The following is a 24968-nucleotide window of genomic DNA, read 5'->3' as shown; positions in this document are numbered from 1 at the left end:
TATGAGTTCAAAATTAAAATTTTGGAATGACTTAGATAAATTAATACAAAAAATTTCTCTTGAAGAAAGAGTTTTTATTGGAGGAGATTTAAATGGACATATTGGTAGAGATGTAGATGATTTTAAAAGTATCCATAGTGGCCATGGATTTGAAATGACAAATGAAGGTGGTAAGACTATTAGATTTTTTTTTTAGTTTATGATTTTTAATAGCTAATACCTTATTTAAGAAAAAAGATGAGCATCTTATCACTTATAAAAATGGATATAGTAAAATGCAAATTGATTATTTTATTACAAGAAAATTAGATTGTTTAGATTGCAAAGATTGTAAAGTTATTCCGACTAAAAAATTATATACCCAATATCGATTATTAATTTTGGACGTTAAGATAAAGGGGAAAAAATAAAAAAATAAAGTATAACAATTTTCTAGGATTAGATGGTGGCATTTAAAGAATATTAACAAAAGTATTTTTAAGAGTAAGATTTTAGATCTTAAGATTTTGTTTGTGCATGAGGATGCCAATATTATGTGGGAAAAAGTGGCTTGTGATATTAAGAATATTGCAAAAAGATGTGCTTGGAGTTTCAAAGGAAAAAGTTCCTAATAGTAAAAATAGTTGGTGATGAAATTTAAATGTGCAAGATAAGATAAAAAATAAGAAGATTGTTATAAAAATTGGTTTAAATATAAAAATTCTGATAATTGAGAAAGTTATAAAGATGCTCGTAAGGAAGTTAACAAAGCTATTTGCGATGCAAAGAGCTTAACTTTTAACGAATTATATAATATATTAGATACTAAGGAGGGAGAAAGATATATGTATAAGTTAGCCAAACAAAGAGATAGAAGCAGTAAGGATTTAGTTCAAGTAAAGTGTATTAAGGATGAAGATCAAAAAGTAGTTTTTTAGAATATGATATTCAACAAAGGTGGATGAGGTATTTTGCTAAACTTTTTAATGAGAATGTGAAAATATGATTGACTTTAGTGACTTTATCACCCTAAATAAAAATAAAGATTTTTATTTTTATTGGCGTATAAGTAAAACTAAAGTTACAGAGGCTTTAAATAAAATGAAGTGGAAAAGCTGTTGGACCTAATGATATTCCAATAGAGATGTGGAAATGCTTAGGAGATAAAGAAATTTCTTGGCTTACTAAACTTTTTAATATTGTTTTAAAGACTAAAAAGATGCCAAATCAGTGGAGAATGAGTGTGTTAATTCCTATTTTTAAGAATAAAGATGATGCATAAGAGTGTGCGAATTATAGAGGAATTAAGTTAATGTGTCATACTTTAAAACTATGGGAGCGAGTTATGGAGCGTAGGTTGCGGCGTGATACTAATGTTTCTCAAAATCAATTTGGATTCATGCTGGGTAGGTCTATTATGGAAGCCACACATTTATTGAGAGGTTTGATGGAGAAATATAGGGAGAATAAGGAGAATCTAAATATGATATTTATTGATTTAAAGAAATCATATGATAAAGTTTCAAGAGAAGCGCTATGGAGAGTTCTTGAAAACAAAGGAGTTAATAATGCTTATATTCAAATTATTAAAGATATGTATGCAGGAGCTATTACTTGTGTTCAAACACAAGATTGTTTTACCAAGTATTTTCCTATTTCAGTTGTATCACATCAAGGATCAGCCTTAAGTTCATATCTTTTTGCTTTAGTCATGGATATTCTCACTAGACATTTGCAAGAGGATCTACCTTGGTGTATGCTTTTTGCTGATGATATTCTTCTTGTTGATAAGACTAGAGTGGGAGTTGAAGGTAAACTTGAATTATGGAGGTCAACTTTAGAGTCTAAAGGTTTTCGCTTGAGTAGATCTAAAACGGAATATATGGAGTGTAATTTTAGTAACAATAGACCTAGTGAGAGAATTGTGACTTTGGGCGATCAAGTCATTAATTAGAGCACACATTTTAGATATGTTGGATCTTTTATTCAGAGTGATGGTGAAACTGATGGCGATATTATTAGCTGAATTCAAATTGGATGGTTGAAGTGGAGGAATGCATCGGGCTTATTGTGCGATAGAAAAGTCCCCCTCAAACTTAAGGGAAAATTCTATAAGATGGTGGTGAGACCTGCAATGCTTTATGGTGTCGAATGTTGTCCATTAAAAGCGAAGCATAATACTAAGTTATGTGTTGCAGAGATGAGGATGCTTAGGTAGACGAGTGGCTTGACCCTTAGAGATAGGATACGAAATGAGCATATACGTGAAAAGGTTGGAGTAGCTCCAGTGGAAGATAAGATTAGAGAGAGTCGCCTTAGATGGTTTGGTCACATTAAACGAAGGCCTCCCGATGACCCGGTTAGGAAAGTTGAGGTATTAGACTTGACTTATGTTAAGAAAGGTAGAGGTAGACCTAAGAAGACTTGGTTAGAAAATATTAGAAATGATATTTCTTTATTAGCTTTAAATGAGAATTTGACTTTTAACCGGACACAGTGGCGAAAAAGGATTGATGTAGCCGACCCCACATAGTGGGACAAAGGCTTGATGTTGTTGTTGTTGTTGTGACAAGCCATTGGAAACCATACCCCCTCGCCCTGTCAGAGGATATTGAGTTGATATTAGAACCAATGAAGTTAAAAGGGGTGTGCCAAGGAGATAAGGGGATCAAGGAGGTACTGATTAAGTAGAATGATTTACCGGAGTATGAGGCGACATAGGAGCTCTATAGTACTATTCAGAAGTAGTTTCCCTTTTTACACCTTGAGGAAAAGGTGAATGTTTTGGATGGGAATATTGATATAGTTGGCAGAAACAGTCTAGCTGCCTAGGTGAGCCCATGACCTTCTTTATCACCTATAAGAGAAGAGGCTTTGGGAGGGACCTCTTTGAGAAAGGGGAAACTCTTTGGGAAAGATATAAGGGACATTTATTAGGGGTATTGTGCTGTTTAAAGGGGGAGATTATGTACGGTTAAGATTTTTATGTTATGTTTTGAATTTCTGCAGTAGTTTTTATGAGGTGTTTGGGTTCCTAATAGCTGCTAGAAATTGTGGGAGAGACGATTCACCTCTCGAACAATGAATCAACTTATATCTTGTCTTGCTTTGCTTGGAAATTAGTAAAAACAGTTCTCTTTGTATTATTTCTAGATCTATTTGGAGTAAGTTGCTATTTTTTATATTGTCGTGTGTTATTTTGATCATCAAGTCCTATCAGTATGATTGGCCTAAAAGGGTCTAGTTTGTCTTTGCCATGCCTAAGCCTGTCCCATTGTCTAGGCAATTGAATAACATGAAGTATGCAAATACTTAAATATGATATTTACATGTAATACATTTTTGTGAAGGTTTTTTTATTCCCTAGACCAATTTAGATCTGGGAGTTATGCTCGTCAAAATCAGCATGGTATTGGTTTTAGCTGTCAACAAGGTTGGTTATGTAGATCTCTTTGCTAACATAAATTTACTAATCCTTGAAAACAAGAAAATGAGTTGCAAATATCTTTATTATTTCAACTAAAGTGCAAGCTCATAGATTCCTTAGTGCTGATGCAAATTTTTGACCTGTCAACAAGCTTAAAGTTGTCCCTATTGATGGTGTTGTTTATCTAGATCTTACTGCTAACATAAATTTACTGATCCTTGAAATCAAGAAACTGAGTTACAAATATCTTTATTATTTCTACTAAGCACAAGATCATAGATTCTTTAATGCTGATGCAAATAGTTGACCTGTTAACAAGTTTAACTTTGCCCTATTGGTGGTGTTGGTTATGTGGATCTTATTGCTCAAATAAATTTACTGATCCTTGAAAACAAGATACTGAGTTACAAATATCTTTATTATTTCTACTAAGCACCAAATTATAGATTCCGTATGCTATAGCCAAAATCAGCATAGTACTGGTTTGACCTGTCAACATGCTTAAACTTTGCCCTATTGACGGCGTTGGCTATGTAGATATTGTTGCTAACATAAATTTACTGATCCTTGAAAACAGGAAACTGAGTTATAAATATCTTTATTAGTTCTACTAATCATAAGATCATAGATTCCGTAATACCGATGCAAATAGTTGACTTTTATTTTCTACCTGTTAAGGTGGGCATGTTCTCCTATCGGATTCAGTTTTGATTCCAATTAACTTGCTGCTTGTTTTCCCAATTTTACTTGAACCTTTAATCATTCTACCTGGGTTTCTATAGAATTACTTTAATGTTATAGTGTATCGTAAGAAAAGAGGCTAGTTGATGCAATCAAAAATTTGGGAGAGGGCCCCAAATTTTTGATCACAAAATTAGACTCTTTCTAGGATCTAGAAAAAATCAAGAACTCACAAAACTAGACAAATTAAAACAAACACAAACTTTTTATATCATATAAAAGGACTTACAAACTTTTGACATAACATTAAAGATGCTTACAAGACACTTAAAAACACAAAAACCCTACAAACGATTCTAATAAGACAAACACCTAAAGTTGCATTTCTTGTTTGAGAAGAAGGATACTGGTGGGGTGGCACTTGCGGATAGAAGAAAGAGATTAGAAGTCAAGACGAAGGTTGGAAAGAGCTCGCAAGATTTCCATAGAAGTAGAAGAAGAAGTGGAACAAAGCTCTCAAGCTTTTTCCAAGGAAAACCTCTCAGGTTTTGTCCCAAAAATTATCATCATAACCTCTCCAAAACATTACAAAACAACTACTATTTATAGACTTAAGAGGGGAATACAAACAGCCCCAAAACATTAATTAAAAGCTGAAAATAGAAGGCCAAAAGGCACCTAAAAACTGCAGTAGAAATCTGTCTAGAAATTAGCAAAAGTCTCTTGGAATTCCTCCCAAAACAGCCACCAAACAGCCACTTAAAACTGTTCAAATTCTGTCCAAAAACAGCCCCCAAAATATCTTCATATACTCAAATAAATGAGGGAATTGAAAGACCAGCAGTCACTATACCAAAATCCCAAACGACACAGCGAAATAAACAAGGAATAAAGCCACGGTTCCAAGCAGGGAAGTCACGGATCCCAGCAGCCAAGCACAGGGACCAAACAACCATATTCATTTCAGTAAAAGGGGGACCACAGGGCAATAAATTCAAGAGCAAACCAAAGGGCCAAAACCAGCAGGGAATCCGCAGCAATCCAAGAGGCAACAGGAAGAGGAGAAGGCAAGTGAAATTACAGAGAAATGAGAATAATAAAGGGGGAAGGAGAAAAGCCAAGTTTAAAAATTAATGAGCTAATTTTTTAGTTCCATAAATGAACTAAAAAATCAGCTCATAATGAGCTTCACCACTACTTGACATTAATGAGCTAGAGAAGTCAAAAATCAAATATTAGAATTTGATTTGACCCCCCCTGCCTACATCACTAGTACTTACCTAAGTGCGCGAATAAAATGTTCGAATGTGACCCGTAATTTTATATTCTATGTTCTTACTGTATTAACTTGATTCTACTAGTGTAAGAAAAAATATTTAGTTTTATTGACGATCTTGATGTAGATTTTCAATCTAAGGTTTTCTTCATTAACATCCCTTCTTTTGAACAGCTTTACAAACGTGAAGAGGAAGAACCAGTAAAAGAGGTGCCTAAAGAAAAAGAAGACACTAGCCAGGTGGCTGATTTCCATAACTTTCCTCTCATATTCATTTCTCTTCACTTTAAATAGTTTTTGGTGGGTTGTAACTTTATAATCTCCTTCAACAATAGATCTTTGCACTTGACCCTGTTGGTTTGTAACTGCTGATCATGCCCTTTTTATGAGTAGCTATTCTTATTACTCACTTTGAATTATACTCTTATATTATGTTTCCACCATTGGCTTTGTAGATCATGAAGTACTTGCAAAAATGCACATTTAAAATTGTTTGCATATTTAGTTTCTCTTAAAGCTCCAAAGATAAATCAATAAGTCCTAGGTTTATGTTGTTCTGAACAATTTTCTCATCACAATCTACGCACATGTCTCTTTGTGGGTTTTGATCATTTTATTTTTGCCTCCTACATTTGTCTTGAGAAGTTAAGCTTGGAGCAACTTAGGTTGTTGCATCATGAGTCTAGTTCATGGATTTGAATTTCAAAGCGGCCTCCCTTATGTAGAAGGTTAAGAATTCTTACAGGTACTCCTCCCTGGACTCAGTTGTGTGATTGCATCTATTTTATATGCTTTTTTTGTTGATGTCTTCAGCTTACAATAGATCGAACCTAGTTACTCATTGAAAGCCTTAAAATGACAACAAGATCCAACATTAATTTCCTATGCAAAGGCCTTAGAGAACTGGGTTTTAAGGCTTCCTACTTGATATGCTCTTTTTCACAAATGTGTTCTGTTAGCAATGTGATCCAATATATTTTCTCGTGCAAATCCTTTGCACAACTATTTTTACAGGACCCTTTTTTAATGTTCATGTAGAACTTTTCCCTACGGATCTTGTCAAATGTGTGTTTGCTCAGTTCCCTATTTAAGCTGTTATCAAGAGATTGACTATTGTTCACTTTATTGCTTCTGCTTCCTTGTCTGGTTAAATTTCTTGATTCTTTCATAAATGCAGTCAGGTCTCCAATTCTTGCAATTTCTTAAATGTTTTTGTGTCAATGCAGGAGAGCAAAATGAAAGAGTATGAAATGGCTGCAAAACGTCTTAATAATGCTCAACTAGTGAGTTCAGCATTGTTTCTAGCATTTCCCCTTCCCCTCTTTGCTCAATGAAATTATGGTCTATCCTTGCATGATTTGGTTTGTTTGAAAGCTTTGTCCACATTAGCAGCAATAATTGTGCATTTATACTATGTTAAGTCTTTTCTTTTATGACAGAAAATGGATTTAGAATAACAATTTTTAACCTGGACAGGATATTGAGTGGTATCTTCAGAGAAAACTAACTTGCACTTGATGCCTTACATTTTGTTTAAGTTTCACCTCTTTTTAAAGTACTCTTCCTGTTTCTTCTTCTTCTATGCTATTCTGTGGAATATTGATCGCTCACAAAAAAGCCAGCCCTTCGTTGAGTTTCTTTAATGTGATGAGAATCTCAGTTATTTTTTAGATATATCAAGTTTATTTTAACTAGATTTTCAGATGATAGACTAGGGTTTATTTAAATATGAATTGAGATTTTTATGACCATAAGCTACATTGTTAATGACCGCCCCTACCTGTAGGAGAACACTGTTGAGTAAGGTGGTCACTTAGGCTCAAATTTTAGGCCTGGATTTGATAGTTCGAGTTAATTTAATTGAGTAGAGAATTGTTAGGGGATGGAGCTAAAATTGATCAAGATCTTATGCTTAAATCTAGTTTTCCAAGATTAGATTGTTTCGAGCCATAAGGTATGGGGAGCTTGATTAACAACCATAGGTTTACTCCTTTCAAGTGTCCTAATCAGATTAGAGTGGAAATGCATTTATGTAGAAGACAGAGTTTCGAGGTTGATATTAACTCGTTCATTAGTAGAGTTAATTGTGCTAACTTCATCGAATAATTTAGAGGAAAATTGTATAACCTCATAAGGTTCTGAGATATTATAATTGAATATTTGATTTAAAGAGGCTGCTTAGACTCAAATGTAGGCTTGAATTTGATTTTTAGATGTGAATTCAATCTATTGTGGAATGATCGGGCTGATGAAGGTAAACCCGATCAAGATTGCATAGTTGTTTAATCCCGTGTATACTAATGGACCCAACCAAACAATGTTAGAGGTTTTGAGAAATATCATATAATGGGCCTTGATTAGCAACAATAGGTTGACTCTTCTTGGGTGTTATAAGTAGATTGGGGTGAACATGTATGGGTCTAAAAGACATACTTTCTCGAGATTATCATCATTTATTTTTTTGATAGTGTCTAGTCATATCGGTTTTCATTGAATAGTTTAAAGGCATTAAGCATTATCACTTGTATTTTAGAGGTATTGGATATAATCGACAAATGTTTAGACTTTAGAGGCATAACATGATCAACAACTATTCCTAAGATTTCTTAGGATCAAATTTAGGCTAAATTTTGATTTTTAGAGGTGAATTCAATTGAGTGGAGAATGATTAGGGTGTAAAGGTTGACCTGATTAAGATCTCGTGGTTGCGTCATTGACACACCCCATTTTGACTCTCTTTACGGTTAACATGGAGTGTAACAAAAAAAAGAGAATCTGAACACACCTTCTTACTAACACCCATTCTGAACTACTATCAGAATCAGGTGAGTAAGAAGTAGGTTATTCAGACTATCCTAGCATATCAAGTTTTATATTTCATAACAGTAACATATTCAAAATATCTCATATAAAATACAAAGATTTATTAATCTTTTTAAAATTCATTTACATACCTAAAGGTGTATGTACAACTTCCACTTGGACCTCTTTGTACAACCAAAACATATGCGCACAAAAAAGGCAATCTACCATCCTGCCTACTATTTCACTGGCTCATTCCCTTTTCCTGCAGTACAATCACTGCTAATGAGCTAGAGCTCAATAAAATATGAAAATAATGTACAAGAAATAATAATAAATATATTCACTATCAATTGAAAACACTTGTAAATTTTCATACTGGACATAAGATGTGCGGAACATCAATTTTTGTTCTGCCTACTATTCAACAATTTTCTTATAATTCATTACGATGACTATAGGATTTTGCACTGTTATAACTTCCTAATTCAAGATTTGATCCGCATTCACAACTTTTAGAATTGAAGCTGCTTTCTCATTTAAGGTTGGGTCCAAATTCCAAATTTTTTGAATGGAGAGAGAATAAGATTATCTCTTCTGGTCTTTTACTTTTACTTGTGCGGGCCTACCCCCCATGTCTGATTTATTTCACCTTTTCAATACAATTCACATTTAATAATTATAAAATATGCCATTATAATCACTACTTGATAAATAAATAAATTAATACATGATGAAACATGAATTTAATGTTCTTATGGTCCATATCAAATATGAGGTTGTAGTATATGAAATTTTTATTATTTCCTATGTCATAGTTTGTGCATCTCACATTGCTAGGAAGTAGTTCTAGTTGATCATGCTTTTTTTCCCTTTTGTATGCTTCCTCCATTAAACTTCTCATTCAACATTAATTTTTTCTTCTTTCAATACTTCTCACTTCTCAGTTATTATCAGATTTCAGCAACAGTACAACAATTCCGATCTATTTGAGATACCTGAATTCAAAAATTTAGTAATTCAGCATTTATAGCTTCATTACAACAATTCTTATCTGCGTCAAATACTTGAATTCAATAATTAAATTTTCTTACCTAAGCTTAGAAGCAGCTGCAGTAGCCTTAGAGCCAAATTTTCACTCGCCTCCCCTCCTCTGGATCATGAATTCCACTCTGCAGCAAGCATCAGCTTCGAAAGCCAGATTGTTGTGGAATGGGAGAAGAAAAGGAGTGAAAGGAAATGCTTTAGCTTTAGTGCTTAAGGCAACTTAATATAATAATATCACTAATATTCTACTATGGCTCCACTAACATTCCCCTACTCTACATCAGCTACTGGATCCCATCAAACCGTTGCATGCAAGCTTAAGTGGGTCGGCTATATGAATAGTAATATGACGAAAAATGAATTAACTGTTAATTAACTATTACTTAGCTTTTAATTAACGGTTAATTAAATATTAAATAGCTATTAAATGAATAACTATACATATAGACTGTTAGATTGAAATTTTAAATAGACATATATATGTAAAAAATACTCAAAATTAAATGTAGAATTTTAAGAAAATAACTTTGTCGTGCTAGGGAGAAATGATAAAATAGAATAACTTTTGGGACAAATTTTTATGCTTATTTTTTAAAATTTTTGATATTATAACCTTACCCTCATTGAAATTTCATTATTAAAATTTATTATCTGGTCATCAAATAAATGAGGAAACTTCAATCAAGTGTCTTCTTCCCTCTACGAGGTTATCTCTTTTTTTGGTGTGTATTTTGATTTCACTTTAACATAAGGGATCTGATCGTTTCTGAGCTGTTTAATATTAAAATCTACTATTTTGTTTGGTTCCTTAGTGTAAGTTAGATTCTTTTGTAGATCAATTTCATCATGCGAAATTCTCTGATGGAAATCTGTAACCCATTTCCTTAGCAGTGATATATGAAAATATTATGGATATGTGACATGTCAGCTGTAAGAGTAAGCATTTAAGTAACTTTCACAATCTTTTCAATAATTTCAAAAGGTTCTATATATCTAGAACCCAATTTGTCTCCTTGCCTAAAAATGGCTGTACCTTTTATAGGCTTAACCTTCAGAAATACAAAGCTCCAAATTTCAAAATCTACTGCTCTGTGGTTGGGGTCACAATACTTTTGTTGATAATCCTGAGCAACTTTTAATTTATCTCTGATTAGTCTGATTTTCTCTGTTGCTTCATCAACTAGTTCTGGGTCCATTAGTTGTCTTTCTTCTACATCAACCCAATTTAAGGGAGTTCTTCATTCTCCACTATAAAGTGCTTTATATGATTTCACTTGTATACTTGATTGATAGTTAATATTGTAAGCAAATTCTATCAATGGTATGTGATATTCCCAAAACATATAATCTCAACAAATCTTTCAATACTTAAATTGTTCTTTCAGATTGACCATCGGTTTAAGGATGAAAAACTGTATTGAAATGTAAATTTGTGCCCAAGTTTTCATGAATACTTTTCTACAACCTAGAAGTGAATCTATCATCTTTATTTGAGACAATAATTTTTGGAATACCATATAATCTGCTAATATCTTTCACATACAGGCATGCCAATTTATTTACTGAATCAGTTTGCTTGGTAGGAAAAAAGTGAGCTGATTTTGTCAGTCTATCAATAATTACCCAAATGTTATTATATCATTGCCTAGATATGGTAACAAAATCCATTAAAATATATTCCTACTTCCACTCAGGGATAGATATTGGTAGCTAATGTCCAGCTTTCACAATTTGACATAATTCACACTTAGCTATGTATTATCAATATCTTTCTTCGTGCCTGGCCACCAGAAAATTATTTTTAAGTCTTTATACATCTTGGTACTGCTTGGGTGAATTGTGTAGCCAGAATGATGAGCTTCCTACAAAATTGTTTTTCTTAATTTTGGATCACTGGGCACCCACAATTGCAATTTATGCTTATTGCTCTCATCAATATCAACCGAAAGACCTGCTCTTTTCCTTGATTGGGATTGCTCCATCAATTTTGAATATTCACTATGAATCTTTTGAGATTCTTTGATACGTTCTGTTAAAGTTGGATTTACTGTCATCTGATGTAAGTATTCCACATTTTTATAATTTCTAGCTTCTAATTACAAATTGTCCATTTACTTGATCAACTAAACCTCCTGAGTAATCATCTAATTCATCGTTCTTATAGATTTACGACTTAAAGCATCGGCCACAATATTACTTTTCTCAGATGATACTGAATATCCACATCATAGTCCATAATTAGCTCCAGCTATCTTCTCTATCTCAAAGTTAATTATCTATGTGAAAATATGTATTTTAAGCTCTGATGATTAGTAAAAAATTCACATATTACTCCCACCCTAGTAATGCATCCAAATCTTCAAAGCAAATACCACTACAACTAGCTCTAAATCATGAGTAAGATAATTTCTTTAATGGGGCATCAGCTGTCTCGATGCATATAAAATTACTTTTTTGTGTTGCTGTGGGCTCCGAAAATTCGGCCTCGGCCTTCGCTCGTGCTTTTTTCTTTTTATTCGGCGAGAGAGTTTTAACGAACTAAGTTCCGGGGTAAATTTTGGAAGGCAGATAGGTTTGTAGATAACACACTACCCAGAGATTTCGCCCTCATTTTGTGAGGACTTTATGATCTGAGTTCTGGTTTCCTATAGGTGCAAGCCCCTATAGTTAATTACCCCTCCCTATAACGAGAGAGAACTTTCGATTAAGGCTAGTTGTCAATCAGATACGTATAATACGTGTTATCTGGCATATAGTAGCAGCATGGGTTTGGATTTGAGAATTGATTGGATTTGGATATTTGGAAAGGGTTTGATATTTAAAATTGGAAATTTCACCATCTTGTACTTAAAGCGGATGGTGGGGGAATGAATGATAGACCTGATCAAGATCCCATGGTTCCGTCGTCCCGGGCCATCATGGTCCCTGGTCTACTTAGTCAGAGGAGGTAGTCGACCCAACCTGACAGAAGGATCCTTGTCGGCAGCCATGGATTGCTTCGTCCAAGGGGACCTTGTAGACTTGGGTTGAATGTTTGTCTAAGGGGACAAATTTGAATCCACCTTAGCTTACAGAGGGCTTTGTGCCCTATCAATCATATCCTATTGATTTATATCTCAAGGATTTAACGCCATTAAGGAGCGTATTGGCTCTGGCCATAACCGCTATCTGTGGTGCCATTTGGCGGCAAAACCACTCGGTTCAGAGGGCCCCGGGTCATAACCGTTTACCTGCAGTGCCATTTGGTGGCGAAACTGCCGGTTAGAGGACACGTACTACGTCCTTACTGGCAAAAGATTGTTTGAGAATGGATCCTACTGATATTTTTGACTAGGCATTTTGCTCTTTGTGAGCTGAAGTAAACCTTAATTTGTCCGTCCCGACAAACTGTTGCGGAGGGTGGATGGATTTTGTTTTAAGTTTTTGATGGATTTATTTCAATTTTAAATATTTTTGGAATTTTGAGATTTGTGGATTTTTGGATTTTGTGGAGTTTTGGGTTTTGAATGGATATTTGGGTGGAAATTTAAGTATTTGGAATGACATTTGAAAAATATTTGTGAACCCCTCCGGCTGAGATAAGAAATCAACACGCCATCATCGGGGTGTTTGGGGAGCATTTCCATTTTTTGGATTAAACCTTGTCGACTCTATCTATTGGTCGATAGAGGATCAGGTTTCGTAGGCTTTATGCCCTTATTAGTGAATTCATATTGTTGTAGGCCTTGAAGGCCTAATATGAATATTTTAAAGCAAATATATGAGTCGTCACAACTTTATATTTGCTTAATGGTTCGAACCCTGTCGACTTCTATTAACCCGTATAGAAGGATCGGTTTCGAACCTGAATTCACTTGTCAACCCGCGCATCATCCCTAGACGTCACGTGCGTACCAATAACACGCTTGCCGGGGCCCATGCGGGTTTTATAATTATTTTTACCCATTTTAGTGTACCTATGTGTATACAATTTATAGTGCACGTGCAGGGGTACTTTGAAATAATTATAGACGCCTTCTGTCTGCTTGTACGAATGTTGCAGATCCGGTGGTGTGGCATAGCAGCTTCTGGATAGAATTGTTCGTTGCTTCGTACAGGTAGACTGTCGTGCACTATTTGTTGATTTTTGTAGGCGGGTCATAGTGCTAATCTCCTGCCTTTGGTTGTAGAAGCTCATAAGAGCTTGTATTTATTGTAACTCTTTGGCACTTTGCTTGTGAACATTATATTGGGTACACCATGGGTCTTCTACAATAGTTTATAGGAGTAAGCATCTATCACCAACCCCTCCATGCACACTAATTGGTGTTGACTATATGAGGATATTATACCCACTACACATTTGTTGCTATAATCTATAAAAGCTCTTTTCATCGTATATTGCATCATATGTATCTTCCCTTTCATCACCACCTTGTGAACAATCTGTCGGACATATGAGTGTATGACTATATTTGTATAGAACCTATCACTTCCACATCATTTCAATCGATGTCACTTATGCGTGGATTGCCAGTTCTATTTGTATTGACTTCAAGCATGTCATTATCGTTCATGAATGATCACAAGTATCCCATAGTTGTTCGTAAGGGATTTTCATTCTTCCTTCACTAAGTAGTTGATGTTGACTGCTATAATATTTTGATGATCATTTCCTTTGTGCTTGTAGGGAATGGGAATGTACGCTTGCCACGATATTAGCACAGGTGATATGAACAACCATTGTAGGCTTCTATGTTCACCATACTCATTATAGAGATATTGCTAGATCTCTAAAATTTGGTCCATGAGCATTTCACTCCACTATCCATGGATGATTCATTTCATATATTTGAGAATCATGCATAATTTGCTTAAGCTTGATTTTGATCTTATACACAAGATATGGTTCATTGAGGCTTAAGTTTGAGTTCAATACGACAAGCTCAAGTTATAAGTCCCCCCTTTGGTTCAAATCAAGCTCATAAGTTTCATGTGATCTCTTGATTCGAGTCAAGTTCAAATCAACTTTGAGTTGGGTCTTTTGATCATTTGAATTTTGAGTTCGAATGATCCGAGTCATATCTACTTTGGTCTCAATTGGTTTGAGTCCCAGAATGAGTCTTCAACATTTTTGCTTGTGTTCAAATCATTCATTTTATGATTTATTTAAGTGAGGTTCAACGTCTTTGCTCACATCATTTGACTTTCAAATCAAGTGTGAGTTCAAGTTCAATTAAAGCTCAAATCAAGTTTCAATGTAATCCTTTGTAGTTCATCGAGTCCCTTGTTTCATTTTCAAGTTCAAGCCTTGCCGGCTTAATGTTCAAATCAAGTTCTTGTTCATAAGTCCTCTGCTCTTGTTTGAGTACAAGTTCTATGTCCTTGTTCAAATTGTTCAGGTCAAGTCCTTTGTAGTCTCTTGAGTTCAATCAAATTCTTGCTCTTTGTTCTTCTCATTTGATTTTTAAATCAAATGTAGTTCAAACCTTATACTTTCAAGTTTATTTGAGTTTAAGTTCACTTAAGTATATTGAATCAAGTCCACAAGTCCAATTTGCTCCAAGTCCTTGTCTGTATTTCATACGAAAATTCGGCATCCTCCCGGCGTCTCCCCCGTTTATGGGAAAAAACCACGGCCAATAAAGGCGTGCTTAGGTGATTTGCCGGTCCGACACGAATATCGAGGAAAGAGAGTGGAGGGGATCACTTCTCTTTTCTTTCTTCTTTATAATTATAATTAGCTATTAATAAGTATAATTAATTATAATTAATAATAATTAATTATCACTTAAGAACAATTAATTATATTTAATAATTAATCATAATTAATGGTAAGTAACAATGATAAATTTGATTTAAAATAAATAATTATAATTAATTATAATTAATTATAGTTAATCACTACTAATAGGATTAACTATAATTATAATAAAAATTAATTATTATAATTTATTTTAATTAAAAATAATCATTATTAATAATAATTAATTATAATTAAGTATTAAATTATAATTAATTTTAATATAATTAATTATTTAATGATTATAATTGATTATAATTAAAAATAATTAATTTTAATTAAAGAAAGATTTGTACGGGATTTATACAAACTTTGAGTAGGATTAATGTCAAATCCTGTTAATTGAAATAATAGGATTTGAGCAAGACAGCAAAAGTTAATACAGGATTTGAATAGGATTTATACAGGCTTTGTAAAAGGCTTCTTAAACATCTCGTTGAGTCAAATCCTGTGTTACCCCCTCTTGGTCATCGGGTTAAAGGGGTCTGGCCGAAGAAGTGCATGGAAGAGAGGAAGTTACCTTCATAGAGAGCAGCTCCTGTTACTGCTTCAGGTCAAAATGTCGTAACTTCCGAAACGACAAGAAGGGTGCGTCGTCTGGAGATCGGGATCGAGCGGCTCAGGTAGGTAGGGAATCTCTCTCTCTCTCTCTCTCTCTCTCTCTCGGCTTAGGGTCGGCACAGGAGGTGGCGACGGGATTGGAGTTGGAGAGGAAGGAGCTCGGGATCTTGCGTGCGTGAAGGAGAAGTAGCGAATGGGAGAGGTTGAGGTTCGGCAGCTCTGGACGGGAGGATTGACGGGCTGCTGGAGTGAGGAGCTCAGCTGTAAGGAGAAGGCAACGGGATCTGGGAGGAGATCGGAGCTTGAGAGAAGTATCGGGACCGTGGCTTAGAGTCGAGAGGGAGAGTCGTGTAGGAGAGTGGAACCGAGCGTGGAAAGAGCAGCCGAAGGTCTCATTTGCTTCGGTATTTAACGACGCTCACGAGAGCGGGATCGAGGCACTGTAGGATCGCGAAATTCCTGGGAAGCGATCGCAAATGGCGTCGAACTAGCGTAACCTCGGCAGGATTCGTGGACCCAATGGTTTTAAGGTATGTACGCAAGATTTACGATGTCTCCCCTTTTTTTGTTCTCTGTGTATTGGTTAATACTTAGAGGTCAATAGCTGCATTAGAACACATCCTAAACCCTTCAAAGAAGCATCACTGTAAATCTAAAATTCTTATGTTCCTGATGGAAGTGTCAACATTGGTGTTATAGTTAGATACATCTTTAATGCATGAAAGCTCTTCTCACATCCAACATTCCATTCAAATTTAATATCCCTTCTCATTAATTGGGACAAGGGCATAGCAATATGTGAGAATCCTTTAACAAACCTCGTTTAATATCTTCTCAATCCCAAGAAGCTACGAACCTCTATAACATTTTTTGGTGTGGGCTATTCTATAATTGCTTTCACCTTCTATGGGTCTACTTAAATTTCTTCACCATTAATTATATGCCCCAAGAAGATAATACTCCTTAGCAAAAATTCATATTTTGAATGTTTTGTATATAGATGATTCTTTTTCAATGTGTCTAAAACTATTTAAATGTTCAGCATGCTCCTCATCAATATTTGTGCATATCAGAATGTCATCAAATAAAAAAATCACAAACTGATTTATATAGTCTTTAAAAACCTAATTCATCATATTCATAAAAATAGGAGCATTTGTCAACCTAAAAGGCATGCCTCTAAACTCAAAATGATCATACCTGACCCTAAAAGTTGTCTTACTGATATCTACTTTTTTAACCCTCATTTGTTGATATCTTGATCTTAAATTAATTATAGAAAACAATATAGTATTTTTCAACTGATCAAACAAGTCATCAATATGCAGGAGTGGATATTTGTTCTTGATAGTTACTTTGTTCAGTTATCTATAGTCAATACATATTTACATGGATCTATCTTTCTTCTTAACAAAAAGTACAGATGCACTCCAAGGTTAATTGCTGCCGAAATTTCTCGGAAATTACAAAACCTTTTCTTGGAGAATTTGTTACTTTTTTTGGAGCCATTGGAGAGAAATTGATTCATTTAAAAATAATTAACTTAAATAATAAACAATAATAATAATAATAATAATAATAATAATAATAATAATAATAATAATAATAATAATAATTTATTTCATGCAATTAATTAATCAAATAATAAACTAATTAATTTTAAAATAACATTAATATTAATTCATTTCATTTTTTTAAATTAATTGAATTTAACTAAAATTTCATAATGTAAATTAATCTATTTAATTAATTAATTCATAAATAATATTAAAATTTAATGAAATAACTAAATCATTTGAAAAAATTAATTTTAATGTTAATAAAATAATCACACTAATCTACTCTCAACAACAACTCAAACAACTCAAACAACTTAAAATTTAATGAAATAACTAAATCATTTGAAAAATTAATTTTAGTATTTTTCAAGGGAAAGTTGTAAGATCAACCTTAGGGGAAAATTTTAGGAAAATTACCTAACCACTAAGCCCCAATTAAAATGCTGGCCACTTCTAATAGAAGTTGTAGGTTCGACCTCTGAGGGAAATATTTACGTGATAACATAACCCTAGACCCCTCACTCAGGCCTCCTAGTCTATAGGGCTTGGTTGTAAGACCCACAACTTGGATCATTTAGCTTATCGGGTTAGGTCGTAAGACCCATAATTAGGCAATTTCTAAGGAAACAATAAGACCTACGCAATTGAAATCTTCAGGCTACCTTTAGTAGAGGCCATAAATCACACTAAATGGGCTACTTTCTAATGAAAGCCATAGGTCCCTACTCAAATCTAATCACACGGATATCTCTTGTTGAAAAATCAAGGCAAAAAATTTTAGGAGAGAATTTCATCTTTAAATAATATTTTGAAATACAATAATTATGATACTAACCTCATTTTGAAAGTATGTGAAATTTCTATCGTAAATTCCTCAATAAAACACATAAAAGCACTGACAGTAATTCAATGCACTAGGCATCCTAGTCTATAGGATTAGATTGTAAGACTCGATAATGAGCAATTTTTAAGGGATGTAATAAGCCCCATAGTTTAAAAAAATGGCTAAATAAATTGCAATGACCATAAAATCCAAACAATTAAATTAAAATTCACGGGCATCTTAGTCCATATGATTAAGTTGTAAGACCTGCTTTTTTAGACAACTTATTGAGGGAAGTCATAAGATCTACCAAAAATAATTAAATCTCTGGGCAGCCTTGCTGTAGAGTTAGGTTGTAAGACCCACCTTTAGGTAACTTATAAATATAGTGAGCCCCACTCCAAATTAAACATACGATCTACTTTCTATGAAAGCAAGAAGTTCCAACCTAAATTCAAAAGCACCCAACTACTTTCTATGAAAGCTATAAGTCTCAACCCAAATTTAAATGCCTGGGCTACTTCCAATAGAAGTTGTAAAACCCATTTCAATTTAAACTTTTGGGTCACTTATGAACGAAGTCATGAATCCTGAACTAAATTAACTTTTGGGTATTCTAATAGATGTAAACCTAAAAACACCCAATAAAACTAAAATTCACATCTAATCACTCAAGTTTACTTGGAATCCCTTAAAGGAAGCAGCTCATGACTGCTAATCAGATTCCCTGGACACTACAATAATGTTAGGATCTTGTCCATTTACTTGATTGTTAGTGTTAGTATACTAAAACTATGATATACCCGGAACGATGGAACCATGGGATCTTGTTCGAGTTTACCTCCACTTGCCTCATAATTGAACTAAATTACTTAATAAAAATTATTCATCATTAATCGAGAGTTCTCTCTTACGTGTTAAAAGATGTAATTAATTATGAGTACTTGCGCTTATGTGAAGTAAGAACCCCAGATTTAATTAAACCCTAACACTACCCTCAAGGGAAATCTGGTTAATTGCATTCTGACTTAAGGGAAATGAAATCCTACAACTGCAAAGCGGGATTCATGCATTCGTGTCGTTTTTTCTTGAGCCAACAATATTTTTATAAGCTATTCCTATGAGTCAGCATGATTCTCTAAATCCCATAGTACTGCTTAGGCATTTATTTGTTTGTTTTTTTGGCCCATCTTCAACTATATAAGTGAAATTATGAGATGCTCCAACAGTGGGGTGAATTGGAAAATTGTTGCAATGAAAAAATCCTAAACATGAGTTCTAATAATTTTTTTTGAATTTTTAAATTTTAAACAAGAAAATTAAATTATGCGGAAGCAAGTGATTGAAACACAATTTGCAACGAGTTTTACAATAATTTTCACCAAGCAATTTTAATGAAAATAAAATGTAAGCGTAAATAAAAAATAGTAAAGGAAAAACCACACCAGAGATTTTATAATGGTTCGGTCACTTGACCTACGTCCACTCTCCTGAGTCCTCCACTCTAAGAATTTTACTAATAAACAATAGTTCTCCTTGGGCCTATCTTGTAAACAGCCCTTATTCACTAATCCTTGGGCCTATCTTTTGAAAATTTATGCATTATTTTTAAAATTTTCATTTTTTTCTAAGGAAGCCTCATTCATCAAAATTATATAATCTACAAATAGCAAAAGTCAAGGTAATGCACTTTTGATATTTGATAGTCTTCTAGTGGTTAAAAACTTATTGATCACTCCATAAATACTTAAATGATTGTTAAGACTCTAATGCTTTATCTTGATCGGGCATGAATCTCGAGGCAAAATCAAGTTGGAAACTTAAAAAATTAAATCGGAGACCATCTGAGCTCCGATTTCAGCAAACTTATAGTCAAACTGAACGTCTCGGAAATACGAACCCAACGACACCAAATTTGACTCAATTCGAGCTCAAATGAGCCCAAATCATAGACCCGAACGCATTTATAAGGTTCAATCCATAATTTGGATTACCAAACAGTTTCCAAATGTGACATGTTTATAGTTGAATCGAGTTGCTCGACGAGTCGAATCCAACAAGCCCAAGATCATCAAATTTTGATATCTTTAAGACATTCAAATACCAAATAAATGGTCCAAGATTTAGGGATTCAATATCGGCCATCCATTCAAACCACTCCCAATTTATCCTAGATCTACCTTTTATTTACAGGCCATGCCACTATCAGAAAACTATAAACAACCCTCATTTCCCATGGGGGGGGGGAGAAACAGGGGGGGGGGGGGGGAGAAACATGGAACCCAAGCAAAAAGAGAAGGGAGAGAATGAAGAGTTCTCTTTCCACCAGACTACTCGACTACCGACGGACTTCAACCCAGCCACTGATTGCCGCCGGACTTTCGCTCGGCTCTCGACGGACGCAGGATTTTTCCCTGTCCACAGACTAACACTGAATTTATGCACTGCCAACAACTGATTCCGGACTTTTGCCCCCATCACCGGATTTCTACCCAAACTAGGGCTTTCACCAGTCCCCAGACTTCTACCCGATGCTGAACCTTTGCTCGTCTCCATATTTTTGTCGGACTTCTGCGCAACGCTGAATATCTGCCTATCGTTGGACTTTCATCGGACTTCCACCTGACGCCAGACTTCTGCCAATCGCCGGACTTTCATCAGACTTCTACCGGACGCCAAATTTCTTCTCATCGCCAGATTTTTGTCTGTCTTCTACCTTACGTCGAAATTTTGCCCGTTGTTGTACTTTCATCGGACTTTTACCCAACGCCTAACTTTCACCCGTCTCCAGACTTTTGCCCGACGTCGGACTCCCACCAGACGCTTGGCTTTCGCCCATTGTCGGACTTTCGTTGGACCTCTACCCGATGCCGATCTTCCACCTATCGTCGGACTTCTGCTCGGACTTTCGTCAAATTTCTACCTGACGCTGGACTTCCGCCAGTCAACGGTCCGTCCGACCTCGTCGCCTGCCGACTGCAGTCGTTCTGAACACCGTCGCCCCCCGACTATGGTCCTTCTGACCTCCGTTGCCTGTCGACTACAGTCCTTTCGAGCTCGAAAAGGATCTTTATGACCTCCATTGCCCGCCGACTATGATACTTCCGACCTCTGTTGCCCATCGACTATGGTCCTTTTGACTTCCGTCGCCAGACAACGGTCCTTTCAACCTCAGCTGCCCACCGACTACGGTCCTTCCAATCTTCGTTGCAAGACAATGTTCTTTACGACCTCCATCGCCCACTGACTATCGTCCTTCTTATCAAACGAAAACGTCAACAGTGATTCTTCCTATTTCCACCATGTAACACACTCTATATGATGTATATTTGTTACATCATGCCAAGGCCTTCCTTCCAATAAAGGGCCTCATTTGTAATAAACTGCAAATATTAGTGGATTCATTCTACCCAGGCTAGGCCCCATGATTTTTCCTTTATTCAGGACTTTCCACGTAAAAATTTTGGTCTCTTTAAATAATGCATCATCTCTCTTATCTGATAGCATGCTGGATCTTTGTACTAAGCTAAGATATTAAAATTTATATTTCTTTGCCACCACGTATATTCATGGACGCAACATATATATATATATAATGAAATTGATGTTACTGGTTTTGTTGCGCCCTTCCTATTTTCAACTCTCTGTTTGAATTTTTTGCAGACATGCTCATACTGAATTTATTTCTGAATTTTAAAGATGCTCTCTTAACATTGGGCTTTTCTTTCCTAACTGTGATTTGTTGGATAATCATGATTAATGATTTTTTGGTTTAAAATCTTGAAGTTTAGATGTGGTAAAGTTTTCTTGAAATATATTTTGGTTATTCTGCATTTTTGTACGATTGGTGGTTTGATTATTTAGATTCTTTAGAGCTTGAGGCGGCACATCAAGGTTGACAGCGAACTTCGGGAACCTGTGACAAAGAAAGAGCTTGTGGCTGAGGTATAACTGCTCTATATTCTAAATCCATCGATTAACTTGATAGTTGTATTTTCAGGAAAACTGATAAGGAGCTTGGGATCCACATTTGAATTATTCAAAGCCTGCACACCATAGTTATACTGGCCCTTCGTGCACCATCATGTTTGACCATTTTTAGGAATAGCGATAAACAAACTATCAGGTTAATATTGTAGATACGGTTCTGGAAGCAACGTACATCTCTTGATGAAGCTTTTTGCTTGTGTGTCGTCCATTCAAGCTGCATATCTTGATAACATGTCCCCATTTCAAGCTGAATAGAAGTTAAAGTTGAAACACTTTTTGTTGGGTAATAGGCAAAACCTATTCAGAGACAATGAAAAAGAGTAGAGCATAAAAAAGTTGTACAGAAAAATATACTAGATTTTTTGTAGGTTCATCCGATTGATAGCTATATCTTGTTGTCACTTCTACAGATTTCATTATGATTTGATTATGAAGAATTATAATCTAATTTTTTTCTTTTAATATCACATAAAGATGGCGTTCCCCTCTTTACAAAAAGGGTAGCCAAAAATAAATTAAATTTGCAAGATGCCCTTTTTAACAGATTAATGAAATAGATTTGTCTTGTTAATCTCCCTGAAATAGGTGGCTCGGCAGCTTTGTGTAAACATCCATCCTGATAATATTCACTTACCATCACCCCTTTCATCACTGGGTGAGTACGAGGTTGTTCTTAGGCTACCACAGGAGATTCCTCGGCCAGAGGGATTGTTACAATGGACTCTAAATGTCAAGGTTAGAAGAAAGTGAATGAGCTGAAGACTGCAACTTCGATGATCTTTCCAGATCAGGGAGTGATTACAGGTGTCTTCCAGCTCAGCAAAGCCAAATATATTTTTTGTTTGATTAGTTCTTTTCAGCTGGTTTGTTGGCGTTCTGGTAAGTTCAGAATTTTCTTTCGTACTGATATTGTCGTAGTTTCTTTCTTGTTCAATTAAATTTATCAATTTGTTCAACAAAGTACAGCTTTTTTTTTTTAAGGTTGAAGTTTCAACTGTTTTCCATTCTCTCGGTATCTTTGGAGTATGCGAGTTCTGAGCATGAAAATTATATATGTTCAACTTTCTTCATTGATTAATAGGTGAGACGTTTAGAAGTTCATAAACTGCAAATCATAAATAACCGTTGTACAGTGCTAATTGATTATGTGATTCATAGTCTATGAAATTTATCTCTAATAATTTTTTTCAAAATGTAAGTTCATGTAAAGATATCTTATTAAGCTTTGAAATCTATAAGTTCTTAGGCTACCATCCAACATAATAATCCTAGTGTATTGCTACCAAAACGGGACAAAAAAATAATAATAATAATAAAAAAAAAGAGGAAATCAAAATGAAGGTCAATTTCTGGAACCTTGGTAATATTTGCTTTGCTCACTGCTTTACGGATTTAACTTTTTTTATCCAAAGAAAAAAAAAACTTTTTTAATGACATCTAACAATCACATTAAGACAATCAGCATATATAATGGATTTCGAGATTAATAATTATGCATAGCCACATCTATCTTTGGTATTCAACTCTATTTGGTCAGTAGTAACCGTAATGTTCCAAATGCCAATGTTTGTTCTCAAAAGCTTGGATTAAAATTGTCATAAGCATCTAAAATGAAGTTTCGGGCACATTTGATTGTTTTAGAAGATAAATTATTAACTTTGTTGGAGGAATTTATCATTTGGATGGAATTAGATAGAAATAAATATAAATTTAAACATAAAACAAATTATATATATATATATATATTGTTGCATCCTGGGATATTCACGATAGCAGAGAAATATAGAATTTGGTGTCTAAGCTTTGTACGAATATTGCACACATGTATAGATAAAAGAGAGGGTATAACATTCATAAGAGACATCAAGATTTTTACATGGAAATCCTGAAAAGGAGAAAATATCACTGGGCCTGGCCCAGCTTGAATGAATCCATTATTATTTGTCGTCAAGTACAAATGAAGCCCTTCCTTGGGGGAAGGCCTTGGCTTGATGTAACAAATATACATCATATAGAGTGTGTTACAAATGATGGGACTTGAATGAATCTTTATCTATACATCTGTTTGGTTGATAGAATCATAATCGACAGACAACGAAGGTCGGAAAGACTATAGTCTAGTGGCACTAGTTGGAGGGACCGTAGTCTATAGATGATAGTGGTCAATAAAGATCATTCTCTTATGAAGGAGATCAGAAGGATCATCATCGGCGGGACAGTGGTCAGAAGGATCGTTGTCTAGTGATGGAGGTTGGAAGGACCGTAGTAGGTGACGGAGGCCAGAAGGATCATAGTTGGCATGAGACAGTGGTCAGAAAGATTGTTGTGTAGCAATGGAGGTCGGAAGAACCATAGTAGGCGACGGAGGTCAAAATGACCATAGTCAACAAGTGATAGGGGTCATAAAGACTATTATCTGACAGTGGAGGTAGGGAAGATAGTAGTAGACAACGGAGGTTGAAAGACCGTAGTCGTTAGGTGATAGGGGTCAGAAAGACCATTATCTGGAGATGGAGGTTGAAAGGGCCGTAGTAGGCGATGGAGGTCGGAAGGACCATACTCGACAGGAGACAAGGGATAGAAAGACCGTTGTTTAGAGATGGAGGTCGGAAGGACCATAGTAGGCAATAGAGGTCGGAAGGATCATAGTTGGCAGGAGATAGGAGTCAGAAAGATCGCAGTCGAAGGTGGTGGTCTGGTTGAAGTCCAGACATTAATCGGTGGTCTGGCGGAACTCTGACTTCTCTTAGTGGTCCGACAAAAGTTCGGGCATTATTCAGTGGTCTGGCGGAAGTCCAACTTTTGTCGGTGGTCCGGCGGTGGTTTATCAGAACTCTGGCATCAGGCGGTGGTTTATAAGAACTCTTGCGTCAGGCGATGGTCCAACAAAACTCGGGTGTTAGGTGGTAGTCCAGCGGAACTTTGGCATTAAGAGGTGGTCCGGCGTAAGGCGATTATCTTGAAGGAAGTCCGGTGTCGGGTGGTGGTCCTGGCAGAAGTCCGGCGTCAGGCGGTGGTCCGGCGGAAGTCTGGCATCGGGC

At 35.3% G+C, this 24968-nt stretch overlaps 1 protein-coding gene across 1 annotated transcript in view; it reads left to right on the top strand.

Annotated features, from left to right (window-relative positions):
* The window catches only part of LOC110115284 (50S ribosomal protein L9), a 37868-nt gene extending 14934 nt beyond the window's left edge, over positions 1-22934 (top strand). The window contains exons 3-6 of the mRNA XM_028693323.1: positions 5538-5603; positions 6590-6646; positions 21811-21882; positions 22513-22934. Of these exons, the coding sequence (XP_028549156.1) occupies positions 5538-5603; positions 6590-6646; positions 21811-21882; positions 22513-22677 (360 nt within the window). The 3' untranslated portion in view covers positions 22678-22934. The remainder of the gene's footprint in view (positions 1-5537; positions 5604-6589; positions 6647-21810; positions 21883-22512) is intronic.
* The last annotated feature ends 2034 nt before the right edge of the window (positions 22935-24968 follow it).

Source organism: Dendrobium catenatum, unplaced genomic scaffold (genome assembly GCF_001605985.2).
Source record: "Dendrobium catenatum unplaced genomic scaffold, ASM160598v2 fragScaff_scaffold_261, whole genome shotgun sequence".
Lineage (NCBI taxonomy): Eukaryota > Viridiplantae > Streptophyta > Magnoliopsida > Asparagales > Orchidaceae > Dendrobium > Dendrobium catenatum.
The sequence above is the reverse complement of the archived record's forward strand: the minus strand, read 5'-3'. Positions and strand labels throughout refer to the sequence as shown.